At 49.4% G+C, this 17548-nt stretch overlaps 1 protein-coding gene across 2 annotated transcripts; it reads right to left on the bottom strand.

Annotated features, from left to right (window-relative positions):
* Positions 1 to 4980: 4980 nt before the first annotated feature.
* LOC101399160 (uncharacterized) lies at positions 4981 to 13848 on the bottom strand. Of its 2 annotated transcripts, XM_087421994.1 has the most exons (3): positions 13504 to 13848; positions 11446 to 11572; positions 4982 to 10147 (listed from the first exon to the last, which is right to left on the bottom strand). In XM_087421994.1, the coding sequence occupies exons 1-3, from the start codon at positions 13531 to 13533 to the stop codon at positions 8538 to 8540; spliced, it is 1767 nt and encodes a 588-aa protein (XP_087278120.1). In that variant the 5' UTR covers positions 13534 to 13848; the 3' UTR covers positions 4982 to 8537. The 2 variants fall into 2 exon arrangements, with proteins under 2 accessions (XP_087278121.1, XP_087278120.1); XM_087421995.1 differs by lacking the exons at positions 11446 to 11572; positions 13504 to 13848 and adding an exon at positions 10378 to 11209 and having other exon boundaries at positions 4981 to 10147.
* Positions 13849 to 17548: the final 3700 nt, after the last annotated feature.

The raw sequence follows: 17548 nt of genomic DNA, 5'->3' as shown, positions 1-17548 counted from the left end.
TGAGCTTCTTCTAGTTTGCATGACATAAAGGTTTTCTGCAGTCCTGTCATCACCCAGCCCTGGTACTGTGACCTCAGACTGCTCCGAACTGTTTGATAATGAATACATCACCAATTAATTCACCTTTGATGCTGGATTCCTGTTTAGCAGATGGAGTAAATTGAGAACAGAACAGAGGTGCTCCCAGACTGGCCATCAGGGCCCCTGGAGCACCTGACAGAGGACACAGCAGCAAGGTATGGAGCATCTCTGTCCAGCTGTGACCCAGTTTGCATTTCTACCCCATCTCCCCTGGGAAAGAATGAAAGCCTCTGTGTTCTGAAGCTTCTGACCTAGAGTTTGCCTGGGGAAGGCAGTGGTTGGCCTGGAAGAAGCAAGATGATGGTCTCTGTTCCGGGGAGTGTCTCCCCCAGCAGTGTTGAAAGGAAGTCCTCTGGAGGCCAGGCCCTGGTAGTGTATCACCCCCTCGTATTCCAACAAGGACCAGGTAGGTACTGTAAGTGGGTAAGTAGACACTGGGTGTGAGGAAGTAGGGCATGGGGGAGCCTGGCAAACTGCTCAATGGTTGGGCCCTCATAGGATGAGGGTGTGCACCGGGTCTGAAGGCCTGTAGCCATGTATGTCTCCCACAGCTATACTCGTAATGTAAAGGTTTTATGCATTCCTGTTGTCTCCCAGAGGGCTGGATACTTTTAGTAATCACCACATGGTCAGGAACTCCTGGACTATGAGAAAGAACAGCCCATAGTCCTGTTTGTTAAATAGCTTTATTGAAGTACAATTTATATATTATAAAATACACCCATTATAAGTGTACAATTTAATGATTTTTAGTAAATTTATAGAGCTGTGCCACCATTATCATCTCACTCCATTGCCATTGCCGCAAAAAGTTCCTTTGGACACTTGTAGCCAAAACCCACTCCTACACCCAGCCCCTGGCAACCACTAACTTTTATATCTCTATACATTTACCTTTTTTGGATATTTCACATCACTGGACTCATACAATATGTAGCCTTTTGTGTATAGTTTCTATCACTTAGCATAATGTTTTTGATGTTCATTCGTGTTACATCATGTGTCAGTATTCCATTTTATTGCTGAATAATATTCGCTTGTATGGATTGTCTTGACATGAGTACAGCCATGTTTGGCCGCTCCATTGACCTACAGCCACCAGCACAAAAAGAAATATAAAAGCTGCTTTCTGCGTGGTGGGAACTGGCCCTTCTCCCATGGAGAGAGTTGCAATGTGTAAAAATTTCAAGGCCCTTTGGGTGCCGCAGCCTGGGGCAGACTGGCCATCTGTGCCGGGCTGGGACGATAAGCAGGGTAAACAATGCACGTACACAACTATTGGGCTGGGACGTATGCCACTGATAACCATTTGTGCGTGGGAATGCAAAATGCTTGCTCTGTAAACTCTGTAACTGCTTATATAAACTGCTGAAAACTGAGGCCTGGTGCGAGTTCCACCTGTGGAAGGGACGCCTTGCCCAGGACGAGTGATTCCTGCCCAGCCGTGTCGATTGACAGGACTCTCCCAGCAGTGGGGCATGGATGTTGTGAGTAATTGATTTATTGTGAAGTAATTGATCTGATGTGTTCTCTTTTCAGTCAACCTGGTGTTTCTCTTTCCGGTTGATTTGTGTCATTTCCCTTCAGTCGATCTGGTGTTTCCCTTTCCGATCAATCTGATGTTTTTCCCTGTTCTTATATGACCTATTCGAATCTGCTGCTATCTCAGCCGTTGAGGATGTTTTCCCTTTCCAGTCGAGCTGGTGTTTTTTCCCTCTTATTATTTGACCTATTCGGATCTGTTTGCAGACTATCGCCTTTACTATGCTCTATATAATAAAATATACCTTCAGTCCATTTGCTTGGAGTGGAAAGTGTTTTTTACATCTCTGATCGAATCCCTGAACCTCTCATAACATGGATATACCACATTTTCTTTATCTACCATCCGTTGGTGGACTTTTGAATTGTTTCCAGTTCTTGGGTATTATGAATAATGCTGCTAGGAACATTTGCTTACAAACCTTTGTGTAGACGTATATTTTCATTTCTCTTGTGTCAATTCCTAGGAGTGGAATTGCTGAGTCATATCATAAGTTTATGTTTAACTCTTGAAAAACTGCCAAACTGTTTTCCAGAGTGGCCGTACCATTCATATTAGCACCAGCACTGTAGAACTATTCCAATTTCTCCACCTTCTTATCAGCACTTGGTGTCGTTTGTCATCCTAGTGGGTGTGAAATGGTATCTCAATGGATTTTTTTAAATTGTGGTAAAATATGCATAGAACTTATCATTTTAACAATTTTTAAGTGTACAGTTCAGTGGCATTAAGTAAATTCACACAGTTGTACAACTATCATGCCTATACATCTCCAAAACTTTTTCATTATCCTAAACTGAAACTCTGTACTCATTAAACTGTAATCTCAATGGGGTTTTAATTTACATTTTCCTAATGAATAATGATGTTGGGCATCTTTTCATATGCTTATTAACCATCTAGTCATCTTTGATGAAATGTCTGTTCATATCTTTTGCTCATTTCTAATTGGGTTGGCTTCTTCTTACTGAGTTGTACAACTTCTTTATATGTTCTGTATTCAGAATCCATAATATATGTACAAGCATCTCATTCTGTGGCTTATCTTCAGTTTCTTAATTGTGTCTTTTGAAGAACAAAATTTTACATTTTGATGAAATCTAATTTATTAGTTTTTTCTTTTATGTATTATCTTTTGGTGCCCTATCTAAAAGATTCTTTGCCTAACCAAAAGGGAAAATTTTTCTCCTGTGTTTTCTCCTATAAATTTTATAGTTTTAGCTATTATATTTATACTTATCATCCATTTCGTGGTAACTTTTATGTACAGTGTGAGGTAAGGGTCTAAATTCATCTTTTCACATGTGGATATCTAATTTTCCCAGGACTATTTGTAGAAAAGACTATCTTTGCACATTGTACCTTTGTTGAAAATCAATTGAGTAAGGGAATTTTGGTACTCTCAAGTCTGTCAAGATCTATATGTCTGTCCTTGTGCCAGTACTACACTGTCTTGATTACCACAGCCTCATAGAAACTTTTGAAATTAGGTAAGGTAAATCCAACTTGGTTCCTTGTCAAAATTGTTTTGGCTACTGTAAGTCTTTTGCATAATCTACATGAATTTAGGATCAACTTGTCAGTTTCTACCCAAAACATCACCTGTGGTTTCGATAGGGATTGCATGGAATCCGTATATCCATTTAGGGAGCATTGGCATCTTAAAACATTGAGTCTTGTAATCCATGAACATGGAATGTCTCTCAGCAGTGTCTCCTCACACTGTCTGATAGTTCTCAGGGTACAAGTGTTGCACATCCTTTGTTAGATTTACTCCTATCTTATTCTCCTTTAGGCCACTCCAAACGGAATCATTAATTTCATTTCATTAATTTCATTTTCATATTCTTTCTTGCTAGGGTTTTGGTTTTTATCCTGCCAGCTTGCTGTACTTGTTTATTATAGTAAGTTTCTTAAAATGGATTTTCTTTGAAATGGATTCCTTGGGGTTTCCTACATACAGGATCACATCATCTGCAAATAAGGACAATTTGACCTCTTCCTTTCCAGTGTGTATCCTAATTTGCATTTCTGCTCCATGCCCTCCTGGGAAAGGCTGAAAGATTCCATGTTCTGTATCTTGTGACTTGGATACAAGAGCTCACCTGGGGAAGGGAGAGGTGGATCCAGGAGGAGAGGCTGCTGCTCTCCTGCTCTGGAGGTGTTTTGCATCACATCCCAGCAGCAGTGACAGGAAGCTCTTTGCCCTCTGGACACCAGACCCTGTTAGGCAGGGTCACCTCCTTGTATTCATTTAAGAGCCAGGTGGGTATATTAGGTGGTAAGGAAACACTGAGTGTGAAGAAGTCGGGAGTGGGAGAGACTGGCCGCCTGGAGTGACTGCGCCCTGTCTACAAGGCAGCCACGACTCTGCCTTGATGACTCAGTCCCCTGGGGGAGGGGGTGCAGTTTCTCAGGACCTGCAGATCTGCCACAACCATACAAATCATCAGTTAAATATAGGGAAACGGGATCACGGAGACTTTGTAACGTGTCCAGGAGCACACAACTAATTTTCTGGGGTCGTGGGACAGGACTGTACAGGGTGCAGCTCCTGAGTTTGTGCTCTTAACTGCCTCACTGTCTCTGGAACACCAATGGGGTGTTGTGAGCTCGAAATAAAAGAACACATTCTGCATAGAAGCCACGTGCTTATTTGCCATCTATGTGAAGTGAATGTTCAGGTCACCTTCGCCCACTTTTAAACATTAGGTTGTCTTTTAAGATGTAGGCGTTCTTTATATATTCCAGATTCAAGTCTTTTGTCATAATTTGTTTTGCAGGTCGTTTTCCCAGTCTGGGCTTGCATTTTCATTTTCTTGAGAGTGACTGTTGAAAAGTGAAAGTTTAAAATTTTGATGAAGTCCAATTGATTTATCTTTTTATTGTCATGTTTTTTTATGTTATATTTAAGAAATCCACCAAATCCAAAGTCACTGCTTTCTTCTAGAATTTTAATGGTTATAAGTTTTACACTTATGTCTGTGATCAATTTTGAGTTAACTTTCCATGTGACTTGAGGTTGCATATGGTAGAGGTGTGTTATTGTTGTTATTGTGTATGGCTATCTAGTTGTTCCAGCACTATTGGTTGAAAAGATTATCTTTTCCCCATTGAATTGTCTTGGCCAGTTTTGCTGTGTTGAAACCAAAAGTCCACTTGGCATCTGGCTTCAGGCAGTAAGTGGATCTAGGGCTCAAGTGATGTCAAAAGGGCTGCCTTGGGGCTGGCCCCGTTGCTTAGCGGTTAAGTGCGTGAGCTCCGCTACTGGCGGCCTGGGCTCGGATCCCGGGCGCACACCAACGCACAGCTTGTCCGGCCATGCTGGGGCGGCGTCCCACATACAGCAACTAAAGGGATGTGCAACTATCATGTACAATTATCTACTGGGGCTTTGGCGAGAAAAGGGGGGAAAAAGAAGAGGAGGAGGGGGGCCGGCCCGGTGGCGCAAGCAGTTAAGTGCGCGCGCTCTGCTGCGGCAGCCCGGGGTTCGCCGGTTCGGATCCTGGGCGTGCACCAGCGCACTGCTTGTCAAGCCATGCTGTGGCAGCGTCCCATATAAAGTGGAGGAAGATGAGCGTGGATGTTAGCCCAGGGCCAGTCTTCCTCAGCAAAAAGAGGAGGATTGGCAGATGTTAGCTCAGGGCTGATCTTCCTCAAAAAAAAAGGAGGATTGGCAATGTTAGCTCAGGGCTGGTCTTCCTCAGCAAAAAGAAGAGGATTGGCATGGATGTTAGCTCAGGGCTGATCTTCCTCACAAAAAAATAAATAAATAAAAATAAAGGGCTGCCTCTGGGGGCCAGCCTGATGGTGCAGCAGTTAAGTGCGCATACTCTGCTTTGGTGGCCCGGGGTTCGCAGGTTCGGATCCCAGGCGGGCACCGACGCACCACTTGTCAAGCCATGCTGTGGCTGCGTCCCATATAAAGTAGAGGATGATGGGCAGGGATGTTAGCTCAGGGCCAGTCTTCCTTAGCAAAAAAAGAGGAGGGTTGGCATCAGATATTAGCTCCGGGCTGATCTTCCTCACACACACACCAGAAGGGCTGCCTTTGGCTGTCAATCAATGCTGCCGTCCTCTGTGGCTGGTTCACAGGCTGACCTTCCTGTAGAGTCAAGATGAATGTTGGTAGCCCCAATTCATAGATACTCAGAGCCACGAGGGCTTTCTTTTGGCTGTTCTGGCACATGCACACATACAGTTACACAGACACAGACGTGTGCCACACACACAGCAGGCTGGCTGCCTTACACAGAGCCCTGTTGGAAAGACCAGAAAGCAGGATGAAGTCAAGGACACTTCACCAAATCAAGGTCTCTTCACCAAAAGACTTAATTTTACAAGGTCTACACATAGTTGACCACTCAGGATTAGGGGATTGAGCTCTGATTGAGGCCTGAGTCTAAATGGCCCCAGGCAACTCTAACACCCAGGGGAGGGCCTGTGCAGGCTGAGGGTCCCTGGACACCTCACGCTGGGGAGAACTTCAGCTCCACATAAATTGGTACTCTGGAGAGATCAAACACTCAGAACCAACAGGCCTTTGTTTGGCATGTTCTGGCATCACCAGGAAAATGTTAAGGTTCTGGTAAGTTGGGTGGTGTGCAGCGAGCTCTGGTGGGGAGAGCAGAAGGCGGGTAAAGACTTCCCCCATGCATGGGGGCAGTGTTATGAGGGCTGTCCAACCATAGCTGACCACATGGGTACAAGGAGTTGAGCTCTGGCTGATCCATGTCTGTCCTTGCTTGGATTTCTGAGGCCTCAAGGTTTACCTGGACTTTAACCATGATGCCAAGCCCCCCATGTTGGTGGAAGACAATTATTATACCCAGAAGGTATGGCCTGAGTTTAGGGGTCACCTTGATGTCTTGGGATGCTGGGGAGAGCTGAGACAGACTCACCGCACACTTGGCTGACCACAAGCCGGCTGGGATGCCACCCTGGTGTGGTCAGCTTAAGGGGACTAGGGGGAAGAGTCATCCTGAGTGGAGTGGCGGCTGCAGTGCCACTGCCCCTGCCACATGCTATGGAGCAAATACTGGGCCAAAAGCCTTCGCATCTGGAGATACCCTACATGTCTGGCCTCCCTACAACCTGGTTTGCTTATTTTCTGAGATTCACAAGTGTTGACCCAGGAACACATGTGCAGCCCACATATATAGGTTGCGTATAATGTGGACTGCACGTGTTCCTGGGGGTGTGTGTGTGTGTGTTTGTGTGTACATATATATACACACACACACATACACAACTTTGTATAGAAATTTTTGGGAAATAGCTTTCAACATTTATAAAATCAAAAGCCTCCACATAAAAATGTAGATCTCTCACTCCTCTTGGAAAACCAGAAAATGGGGCAACCATATGTTGCTTCACCATCTCTGACCCCTATACCTGGGGAAAGCCCTGCCTCAGTGGCAGCAGAAACCAGCAGATGATGAAGGCCATGGCCACCATGCTCATGGGAATATTGGCTGGGCCACAAAAATCCTGGACTACAGAATCTCCCTTCTCTCAGTCCCAGGGTCCCTGGCTATGCAGTGATGGCCTTGAAGTGAACAGCCCAGGGAGGCTACAGGAATCCACACCACCTTTAGATTATTTGCTCTGGCAGTGAGCAGCACACCACTGATTGTGCCCATTCTAAAGGGATGTCACACTTTTCTAGAGGGCAAGATGAGGAGGTGAGTCTCTCCTGTGGCCACGGTGACTGTCAGCAGATTTGGCAAACACTGCGTATCAGGTTCATTTGCTTTTTGCAGAGAGCTATTGTTTTTTTGAAGCTACCCATGTGATGTCACTGAATGTGGAGTTGAGCAGTCAGCTCTTGTGAGTGGTGTGATGCAGCCCAGGCACAGCACGAGCCATACCTCCTCCATTTGCCAGTCTCCCTGATTCCCTGACCTCAAGCCCAGTGTTTCTGCACCCACTTATGGTTCCACTTGGCCCCTGCAGATCTTACATCCAGTGACACCTACCTACAGATTCTGGATCTCAGGTGCCTTACTCATGGGCAGGTCCCAGGAGACAGTGGCCCCTCAACACCACTGGGGAGTATGAGACATTTCCAGGAACAAGGGACCAGGAAGTACTGGAGATTGCCACACCAAATACCCAATTCCCAAAGCTCTGGGCCCAACAGGTAGTCCTTGCATCTGGGACACAAGACTGCAAACTATTCCTTACCATTCTACTGTCTATGTTCGGGCCTCCCACAAAGCCCTTCCCCGCTTTGGACTGTTAGAGCTCAATTTTGTTCTCAGTCTCTCCCCACACACAATAGATGGAGTCACAAGATTAAAGATGGCTCCACCAATAAGGCCTTTATTATCACTCTCTATAGAGGCAGGCGATTCCAGGGTTGGGTGATTTGAAGGCTGGACAAATCCATTGCAGGCATCATCTGTAGACTCAACAATGCCCACAAAGAAGGGAAACTTCCTCTGGAAGTCCTCAGACTCCAGATCCTCCTGGAGAGAACTAGGTCAGGGCAACCACTGGGACATGGGAGAGGTGGAAAATGAAGCCACCCCAAAGGGCTCCCATCACTCATGGCTCCCTCCAGGGAATGAGAGAGCACAAGGTCTGCCATCCCTGAGTATGTTGAGATGACAGGCACATGCTGTGGCGACCTGCCAGCTGGTAGAGGTGACATGGCATCTGGCAGTGATGTAATCTGGCAAAGCACCTGGACAGGTTAGAAAGTGCAGTGTAGCTCCTGAAAGCTTCCCACGTATTGCACTCACAGGCTATTTCCTGGTAGGGGTGTTGGGATGTGCAAGTTTCAATTTTTGGCTGACAGCTTCCTCGTAAAAGTTCCTTTCACAGAGGTTTCTCTCATAAAAGGAGTGAGTCCTTTTATGGTGAACAAGGAGAAAGCCCTGGCTAGTGCTCTTCCACCTTTGCCACACTCCTAAGGCCTTTCTCTGGTATGACCTTTCAGGTGCTGAGTGAGGCTGGAGCTCTGGCTGAGGGCGTTCTGACGTTCACTGCACCAAGAAGGCTCTTTTCCAGTGTGACCCTTCTGGTGCTTAGAGAGGTTTGAGCTGTAGCGGAAAGCTTTTCCGCATTTGTTACATGCATAAGGCTTTTCTCCAGTGTGAACTCTCTGGTGCTGACTGAGGATAGTGCTTTCACTGAAGGCTTTCCCACACTGGCTGCACTCATAAGGCCTTTTTCCAGAGTGAACTTTCCGGTGCTTAACAAGGTTGGAACTATAGCTGAAGGCTTTACCGCATTCACTGCACTCATAAGGCCTTTCTCTGGTGTGAACCTTCTGGTGCTGAATGAGGGCAGAGCTCTGACTGAAGGCTTTCCCACATTCAGAGCACTCATAAGGCTTTTCTCCAGTATGAATTCGCTGGTGTGGAACAAGGTTGGAGGGGCAACTGAAGGCTCTCCCACACTGGTTGCACTTATAAGGTCTTTCTCCGGTATGACTCCTTTGATGCAGAATAAGTTTGGAGGTTTGCCGGAAGGCTTTTCCACATTTGTTGCACTCAAAAGGCCTTTCTGTGTTGTGAACTTTTTGGTGCCGAACAAGATGGGAGCTGTTAATGAAGGCTTTTCCACATTCATTGCACTCATAAGGCCTTTCTCCAGTGTGTACTTTCTGGTGCTCCACAAAGTTGGAGATACAGCTGAAGACTCGCCGGCACTGTCTGCATTCATAAGGCCTTTCTGTGTTGTGAACTTTCTGGTGCCGAACAACATGGAAGCTGCGAGTGAAGGCTTTCCCACACTGGCCACACTCGTAAGGCCTTTCTCCAGTGTGAACTCTCTGGTGCTGAACAAGTGAGTGTTTGCGGGTGAACGCTTTCCCACAGTTGCTGCAGCTGTGATGTGTTTTTCCAGTGTGAACTTCCTGATGGGTCCTCAGTTTAAGCAGGTCACTGAAGGTCTTCCCACATTCCTTACACACATGGAATGATTCTCCAGTGTGAATTTTGGGGGGATGAACAAGGGTTGATTTCTCTTTGGGGGCATTTCCACCTTTCAGGCATCTAAAGGGTCTCTCTTCAGAGTGAGTTAAGTGGTCAAGGAGCGCAAAGGCCTTCAGGAAGGCCTGCACGCAGTCGCTGCACTTGAAGTCGCTGGCACTGACTCCCTGCTGCAACTGGTGACTGGGGCTAAGTGGGAATGCCTCCTTGTGCTCAGTGCTCCTGCATGGCTTCCCCTTGCTGTGGGTAGCCTGGTGCTGGAGGTTGTGGCTGTCCAGGACAGCCTTACCACATGCCTTGCACGTGAAGGGTTTCTCTCCACTGTGCTTCTTCTGGTGCTGGTGAGAGTCTGCACTGAGCAAGAAGCCTCTCCCACATGCCTCACACTTGTATGGTTTCTGCCTGGGGTATATTCCCTGGTGCTCAGCCAGGTGCAATACATCTTTCAAGATGGGGGCACACATGTCACAGGTATTGGCCTTCTGGGTGTAAGGAGGACCTGGCTTAGGGGTCCTGAACTGGAGCACTCCTTCTACAGAAACACCCCGCTCAGGAGGGGTGTCCTCCACTGCACACCAATAACCTGAAAGCAGAGAAATGCTCGTGAAGTGTATGTAGGCTTTGTTGGGAGGGGGCCGCCCCTTCACAGATGTGTGTCTGACACATTGAGGAATGAGTCTGTAGGATCAAGTCACGGTGAGGAAGAACTAGCGGTGCAGGACTGGGCCCAGGAAGGCCACAGAAGGCAAGGCCTCAGCACGTGTGAGAACAGGGGTGGGGTTCAGGCTGGGAGAGGCAGGGTCTCCAACTCACTCCTCAGCTTTCAGCAGGACCCAATATAGGCAGGTCCCAGGAGGTCTCTGACAGGAAAAGGAGACACAGAGTGGTGTGCACAAGCCCAGGAAAATCCAGCTGCAACTGGGCATCTGGTGCTCAAAGTCTGTATGAAGATACTATATATGGTGTGCACATCTCATAATACACTCACTGTAGGCTAATGCAGGATGGCCCTGCAAAGGGAGGAGAGGAGGGGAATGGGGGAGACACGGAGATCAGAGTGGTAGGATGGTCTGTCATCTGGGGCCCAGTGCCAAAGTAGAAATGGCAAGAAGGTAGAGTGTCTCGAATGAAGAAGGAAAGTGCTACTGGCCCCAGCAACAAACACTACTGGCCACAATGGGGGTGGTGCCCAGTACAATGTGAGCCCAGCCCCAATGTCACCTCTGCCCCCAGCTCCCACTCACTGGAGCCAGCCTCCCTCCCACCCTCTCTTGCAGTGGCTGGAGACACGTCCCACCCTGTCAGGCACCCAGGGCTCTTTGCCCTGTTCCAGGTGGGCAACCACACAGGACTTGGAAGATGCAAGTCCTGGGAGAAAGACAGGGTGGGTAAGTGGCTGGCCCAGCTCAGAGCAACCCACCCTGTGACAGACCAAAGGGAGCTTGTGTCATCTTTGCAACTGGGAGGAAAACTCAATGTTACAAAATAAGTCTCTGAGGAGCGTCCCACAGGAACAGCCTAGTGGTCCCCACAAGCGGTGACCATGTCGATGTCTGCAGTCCATGGCACAGCCAGGCTCCTGGAAATGTCTGATAGAAAAAGGGGGCAGAACCTGGGGACTGAGGTGCCACCAATGTGGACAGACTCAGGCAGCCAGACAGAGACTCCTGGCCCTGAGCCCCTCCCCAGAAGGCTTCAGAAGCAGGTGTTGGGGCTCTCTGGGGAGAGGAGCAGGCTGTGCCTGCAGCCCAGCTCTGCCACAGCAGACAGTCCAGGGGAGGAAGTTGCGCCCATGCTGAGCTGTGGGAAGACAAGCTGCTCCTGGGAGAAGAGTAAGGGCAGAGCCTAGAACAAGAGGCTGGAAGGGTGGGAGGGCCTTACCCAGCGAGGCCACAAGGGCCAAGTTCTCCAGCATCACATCACGGTACAGGTGCCTCTGAGCCTCATCAAGGAGGTCCCATTCCTCCTGGGAGAAGTACACAGCCACGTCCTCAAAGGTTCCCCAGCCCTGCCATGATGAGGGTAGCTATGTCAACCAGACCAAAAGCAGCAGAAAAACAACAAAACACCACACAGATGAACCTATCCAGGCCTAGGCCCATGATCCCGCATCCCACCACCTCTCTAGTGAGTAGTCTCTGACCCCTAAACCACCTCCCAACACACTCCCAAGTCACCCTCCTCCCCAAGCTCCAATGCCATGGGTGCCACTGTGTCCTCCTTCAAACAGCAGGCAGGTGGGCAGACAGACTAAGCTGTAGACCTGGTATGTAGGGCCCCACTCTCTCCTGCCAGGCAATTCCCCTGGGTCCCCAGATCCTGCCTCCCAGCAACACCAGACTGGGGCTCACCCTTCTCCCATAGGCCCCCAGTAGCAGGACCCCAGTCCATCGATCCACACTCCCTCTACACATCAGTCTTTGTATGCACATCTCCAGACCCCATCACCATCCTGTGGCCCACACAGTGGGTATCTGCCGGCACATGCCGCTCTGCATATGGCAGCCTGGCTACTTGGTAAGGTCAACCAGGAGCCCATCCTGATCCCGACTTCCAAAAGTCCCAACTGCCAAGGGTGGCACCCAGCCCTTCCTTCATAGTTTCTTCAACTGGTCCTATTCCTACCTTCAACCCTCAGCCATCCAGACCACACATGGATCTCGGGTACCTTCAGGCCTCTCTGCCTTTCCACATGCTGTCCTCTCTCCAACTACAGCATTCTTTTTTCCTCCTAATGCACATTCAAAGCCCAGCCCCACCATCTCCCACCCCAGGCCTGGGACACTCCCAGCTGACTGTCAGCCACTGAGCTAATCCTCCATTCTGACTGAAACCGCCAGGCCCCACAGAGGGTGACCAAGAAAGGCTGGTGAGCCCATTAAGGGGTGAATAAGCACCAGCCCCAGTCCCACTGTCATCCTACCTCAATCTTCAACGTGCCTCAGACTCCGTCTCTGGGACCTTCTGGACCCTCCTCTCCCACACACAACTTCCCTCGCAGCTGCTCCTCCCTTCATCTGACTTTATGACGCCCACCACCCCTGCCCAGGTACCCAGGCCTGCCACCCAGTGCTCAGCTGCCCCGGTAAGGCACCCATCACCATGACCTAAAGATGCCCCCTCTTAAATCTGAACCAGGGCTCCACCTCGGTTCACAGGCTGGGTACTGCTGGGTAGATGTCTCCAAGCAAATCCCTCAGCATAACTGGACCTGCATGTCAGCTGCCCATTCAACACCTCCACTCGGGAGTCTCAACATGGTCGAAATCCACCTCCTGATCTTCCCTGAAACCTGCTCAACCCACCGACTTCCTCACCTCAGTTGATGCACTTCCGCCTTCTAGTTGCTGAGGCCAAAATCCCTGGGGATAGCCCCGCCTTCTCCACTTCTCTATCACCCTCCACATCATAAAGTCTGGCTGGCTTAACTCAAAATCCAACTACTCCCAATTCCAGTCACCACTCTGACCAAGCCACCACCACTCACCTGATCAGCATCCTTCTGGGCCTCCCTTTCTCTTCCCTCACCCTTACCGCCCCCACCCCCGTCTGTTTTCCACTCTGCAGCCAGAAGGATCTCGTGAACATCTGAGTCAGATCACCTCTCTCCTCTGCTCCAAACCTCCCACGGCTCCCACCACCCTCAGATTCCAGGCCTGACTCCTGTCCACCAGACATAAGGGAGACCTGCGGTTCCCTCAGCACTCCGAGCAACTGCACATCCTGGGCCCTATGCCTGAAACAGCTTCCCACACCTGTCCCACTGGACTCCAGAAATGAGAACCTTTCCACATGAACCCTGGCCAGGACTCAGGACTTTGGGCTTGGAGTGACCCTAGGGTCCCCAGTAGCAAAGAAAGAGAGGCGAAGGGGGAGGGGGGGGCCTAGGGACCGTGTGGGTGGGGGTCCGAGTGAGGGCCGCGGGCACCCTCCACTCACCCGCACCAGGTCCCTCAGCGCCGCCGCCATCGGACCCGGGCAGGTCCCGCGGCCTCAGTCGGCCCCCACACCTCCACGGGGCCGGGGCCCGCCCGCCGTACTCAGAGCCTCTGTTTCCACCCGGTAAACGCGGACAGGGGCCAGGGCGCCGCCTCTGGGGGCCGCCAGGACGGAGGGCGGGGGATCACAGAGTGCACGAAGGCGCGGAGGTTGGTCCCATCCTCCTCAGTGTCTCCTCGGCTGGGTCCCGAGGAGGCGCCTGGGGAGCGGCCCCGACACAGCGCTCGGATCCACAAGGGCGGTACGGAACGTCCTGCCAAAAGCAAAGTGAACGTCCATAGTGGCGACGCCGGAGGTCCCGCCTCAGGAAATAGCTCTTATTCTGGGCCGTGATTGGCCCAGAGCCTGCCGCCTTCTCCCGGATCCGTCTGGCCAATGTAGTTTCTGCCCTGCATCCGGCGGGCGTGAGGCGCCCTCACGTTCTCCATGGCAACGCCCACGCGGCACCGCGAGGTGCGCTGGGAAATGGAGACCCGCGAGCAAGAGTGGCAGGGGCGTGTCTTAGCTTTCTCTTAAAGGGGCCGCTCCCAGATTTCCGCTCTCAGAGATGTCAGGCGAGTGAGCAGTGTTTTGGGTGTCCGGCTACTAGCCATAAGGGGACTCCTAGAGAACCGCTTCTCTTCTCTGAGGATATAAAATGACAATAACATCTCCCTTGGAGACTTTGTTTAGTAATATTAAATGTCTCTCTAATTCGGTGGTCCCCAAACTCTGGTCCTTCAATCAGTAGCATCAGCATCACTGAAGAACTTGCTAGAAATGCAAGTTCTTGCACCTCTCACCACCCCCTACCCAACACATGCATCACCCCCCCCCCCAACATACACAGAATCAGAAACTCTGGGGTGAGCCTGAGCACTCCGTGTTTTGACAAGTCCTTCTGGGGATGTTACCGGATACATACCCGGGTTCTTTACCCGCCACACAAGAGGGGCCAAATAAAAACTGGAATGCCAGCCTTCTGGCAAGGAAAGAGTTTTTATTTTGGGTGACATCAGCCGGGAGACGAGAGCTCTCAAATTTGTCCCTTCTCCCCAAAAGATGGGAGACAAAGGGTTTTACAGGTTGTGAGGGAGAGCATGTGGCTGGGGTTTTAGGTAAGGGAGGGGGAGCATGTGGCCATGCTGGTTGGCACCTTCCCACCAGCTTGCGTTTGGCCTTGAAGACTGAATTTCTTTCCCTTGACTGACTGGACTTCTCTGGTTAGTTTTCATCTTCAGCCTGCGTTTGGCCTTGTGAGGCTGAATCTTGATGTCTGGACCTTGATTTCATGGGAAAGACAGCTCACTCATATACTAAGGAGGGACAGAAAGACCTGGTTAGTTTTAAACAACACTTGATTATGCTGAGTATGCACAGCTGCAGTTAGCAAAGCTTATCTCCAAATTTTTGCTCTCTTCCTCAGCCCGGGGAAGATTTTTTAACCTCTTCATGCTTGGTTTCAGGGATTCTGATGCTCACTCAGAATCTGCTGTATTTCAAAGTTCAGTGACAAAATTTGGAAAATACTACAATTTTCCTCATGATTTTACCGCCCAACATGGGGCCTTCTGCTCGCCACAAGACATGCCAATAGTCAAGAGGCAAGGTGTTAGGAGAAAAAGGACTTTTCTATTACAGCCTTGCTAGCAAGAGGGAAGATGACTGACTCATGTCCAAAAGAACCATCTTAAGGGGGCACAAAATCTTACAGTAGTTATATAGGCCATTGGGTTATTGGGGAGGGGGTTAGGAATGTTGACCTTCTGGTGTTACAGACTGGGAGTGCCACACCGGATCTTTCAGTTTTTGCTGATGATGGCTATCAGCACAGACTCTCTGTTCGGGGGGTCATCACATTCCTAAGGAACTCAAAAAAACACAGTTATCATCTTATCGCAGCCGGGAGGTACATGCACAAGCAGGGGTCGTAAAATCTACAGAGCAGTTAGACCTCCTGGAGGGTGCATATCCAGCTGGGTTAGTTTGTCAGAGGTCATTCAAAGTTACAATAGAGTTTTTCTTTTCTACAGTATGGCTTCCCTTATGTCAACCTTGTCTTGAGCTGGTATCAATGAGAGGTGACACGAAAAGTGCTTAGCACAGGGCCAGGCACCTGGTGCTAAATATATGAGAGTGATATTATTGTTATTATTCTTATCATACTCATCATTGTTCTGAGGCTCTCACACACACTGCCAGGGGAGGACAAATCGGAGACGCCCCTCTACAGAGTCGTTGCTGACATCTATCAAAATATAAAATGCACTCATCTTTGACTTAGCAAGTAGCCACATAGGCAACGTTTAGTTTCTTTTTAAAGTCTGCTTACATGCTGTGGTAGGCAGAATAATGCCCCCCACACACACACACAGATGTCCAGGTCTTAATCTCTAGAACGTGTAAATATGTTATGTTACATGGCAAGGGGGAACTATCGTGGTAGATGGAATTAAGGTTGATAATCAGCTGACCTTGAGATGTGGAGATTATTCTGGAAATCCAAGGCAGGGGACAATGTAATCACAAAGTCGTTAAAAGTGGAAGAAGGAAGCAGTAGGGATTGAGAGAGAGAGAGAGCCAGAGCGATGCAATGTGAGAAAGACTCAAGTCGCCATTGCTGGCTTTGAAGATGGAAAGAGCCATGAACCAAGGAATGCCGGCAGCCTTCAGAATCTGCAAAAGGCAAGGGAACAGATTCTCCCCTAGAGTCTCCAGAAGGAATGCAGCACTGCCTATATCTTGATTTTAGAGCAGTTGAAACAAGTGTCAGACTTCTGACATTCAAAACTGTTAAATTTTTTTTTTTTTTTTTTTTTGTGTGTGTGGGGGTACTATCGGCCCTGAGCTAACATTTGTTGCCAATCTTCCTCTTTTTGCTTGAGGAAGATTGTCCCTGAGCTCACATCTGTGCCAATCGTCTTCTATTTTGTATGTGGGACACCGCCACAGCATGGCTGACAAGTCATGTAGGTCCCTGCCTGGGATCCAAACCAGCAAACCCTGGGCCACTGAAGTGCAGTGCACGAATTTAACCACTATGCCACCGGCTTGGCCCCGAAACTGTGAATTTTTTTGTGTGTGAGGAAGATCAGCCCTGAGCTAACATCCATGCTAATCCTCCTCTTTTTGCTGAGGAAGACCGACTCTGAGCTAACATCTATTGCCAATCCGCCTCCCTTTTTTTTCCCCAAAGCCCCAGTAGATAGTTGTATGTCATAGTTGCACATCCTTCTAGTTGCTGTATGTGGGATGCAGCCTCAGCATGGCCAGAGAAGCGGTGCATCAGTGCGCGCCTGGGATCCGAACCCCGGCCACCAGTAGCAGAGCGTGCGCACTTAACCGCTAAGCCACGGGGCCAGCCCCACGTGATATTTTAAAATAGGTGCTGAAATTATAAAAGTAGAAGTTTCCACAAAGGAATCTGAAGCTCCAGCTCCTCCAGAAAACACACACACACACAAACAGAAGATCCGGCAACCGTGTTAAATTTCCTGCTTCCCTTCTCCACCCCTGGTTTGGGCCAGCTGGACCTCAGTGGCCTGAGACTGGACAGCGATGAAGGTCATATCTGCTAAAGTCACCAGGAACCCAATCTGGGCAACAGAAACCTCCTTGGTTTTCTGCTGGAGGGTGACGGCCACCAGGAGACAGCTCAGAAGAGTGCAGGCTGCAGGACAACTTTATTTGTTCAGAGAGTGGCCTCGGCCATGGTAGATACAAGCTTGGCCCCCATAGGTCTCATGGGCAGTGACCTTGCCTGCTAGGCTCTGGTCTCCCCTTTTCCTCTGACCTATACCCCATCATTCTCCATTCACATACGTTCCGACCTGCTCCTGTAGGTCTGCAGTGGTGAGCTTGCCTACAGGGACCTGGTTTTCCTGGCCAGGCACAGAAAGATGGCTTCATCTCAAGCTGGTGGCACCCCGAGACACGCCTGGGATGAGGGGCCTGCTTCCTCATTCTCTCAGACCACCCTACTCCTCAGATCATCTGCTTCCTCCTC

Source organism: Ceratotherium simum, chromosome 33 (genome assembly GCF_057802395.1).
Source record: "Ceratotherium simum simum isolate JZ-2026a chromosome 33, ASM5780239v1, whole genome shotgun sequence".
In the NCBI taxonomy this organism is placed as follows: Eukaryota; Metazoa; Chordata; class Mammalia; order Perissodactyla; family Rhinocerotidae; genus Ceratotherium; species Ceratotherium simum.
The sequence above is the reverse complement of the archived record's forward strand: the minus strand, read 5'-3'. Positions and strand labels throughout refer to the sequence as shown.

Coding starts and splice junctions, on each gene's coding strand:
- LOC101399160 (XM_087421994.1), bottom strand. CDS start 13,533: ATGGCGGCGGCGCTGAGGGACCTGGTGCGG. Junction 11,573..13,503: donor CGCTGAGGGACCTGGTGCGG/GTGAGTGGAGGG, acceptor TCATCATGGCAG/GGCTGGGGAACCTTTGAGGA. Junction 10,148..11,445: donor GGCCCTTGTGGCCTCGCTGG/GTAAGGCCCTCC, acceptor CTCTGCTTTCAG/GTTATTGGTGTGCAGTGGAG.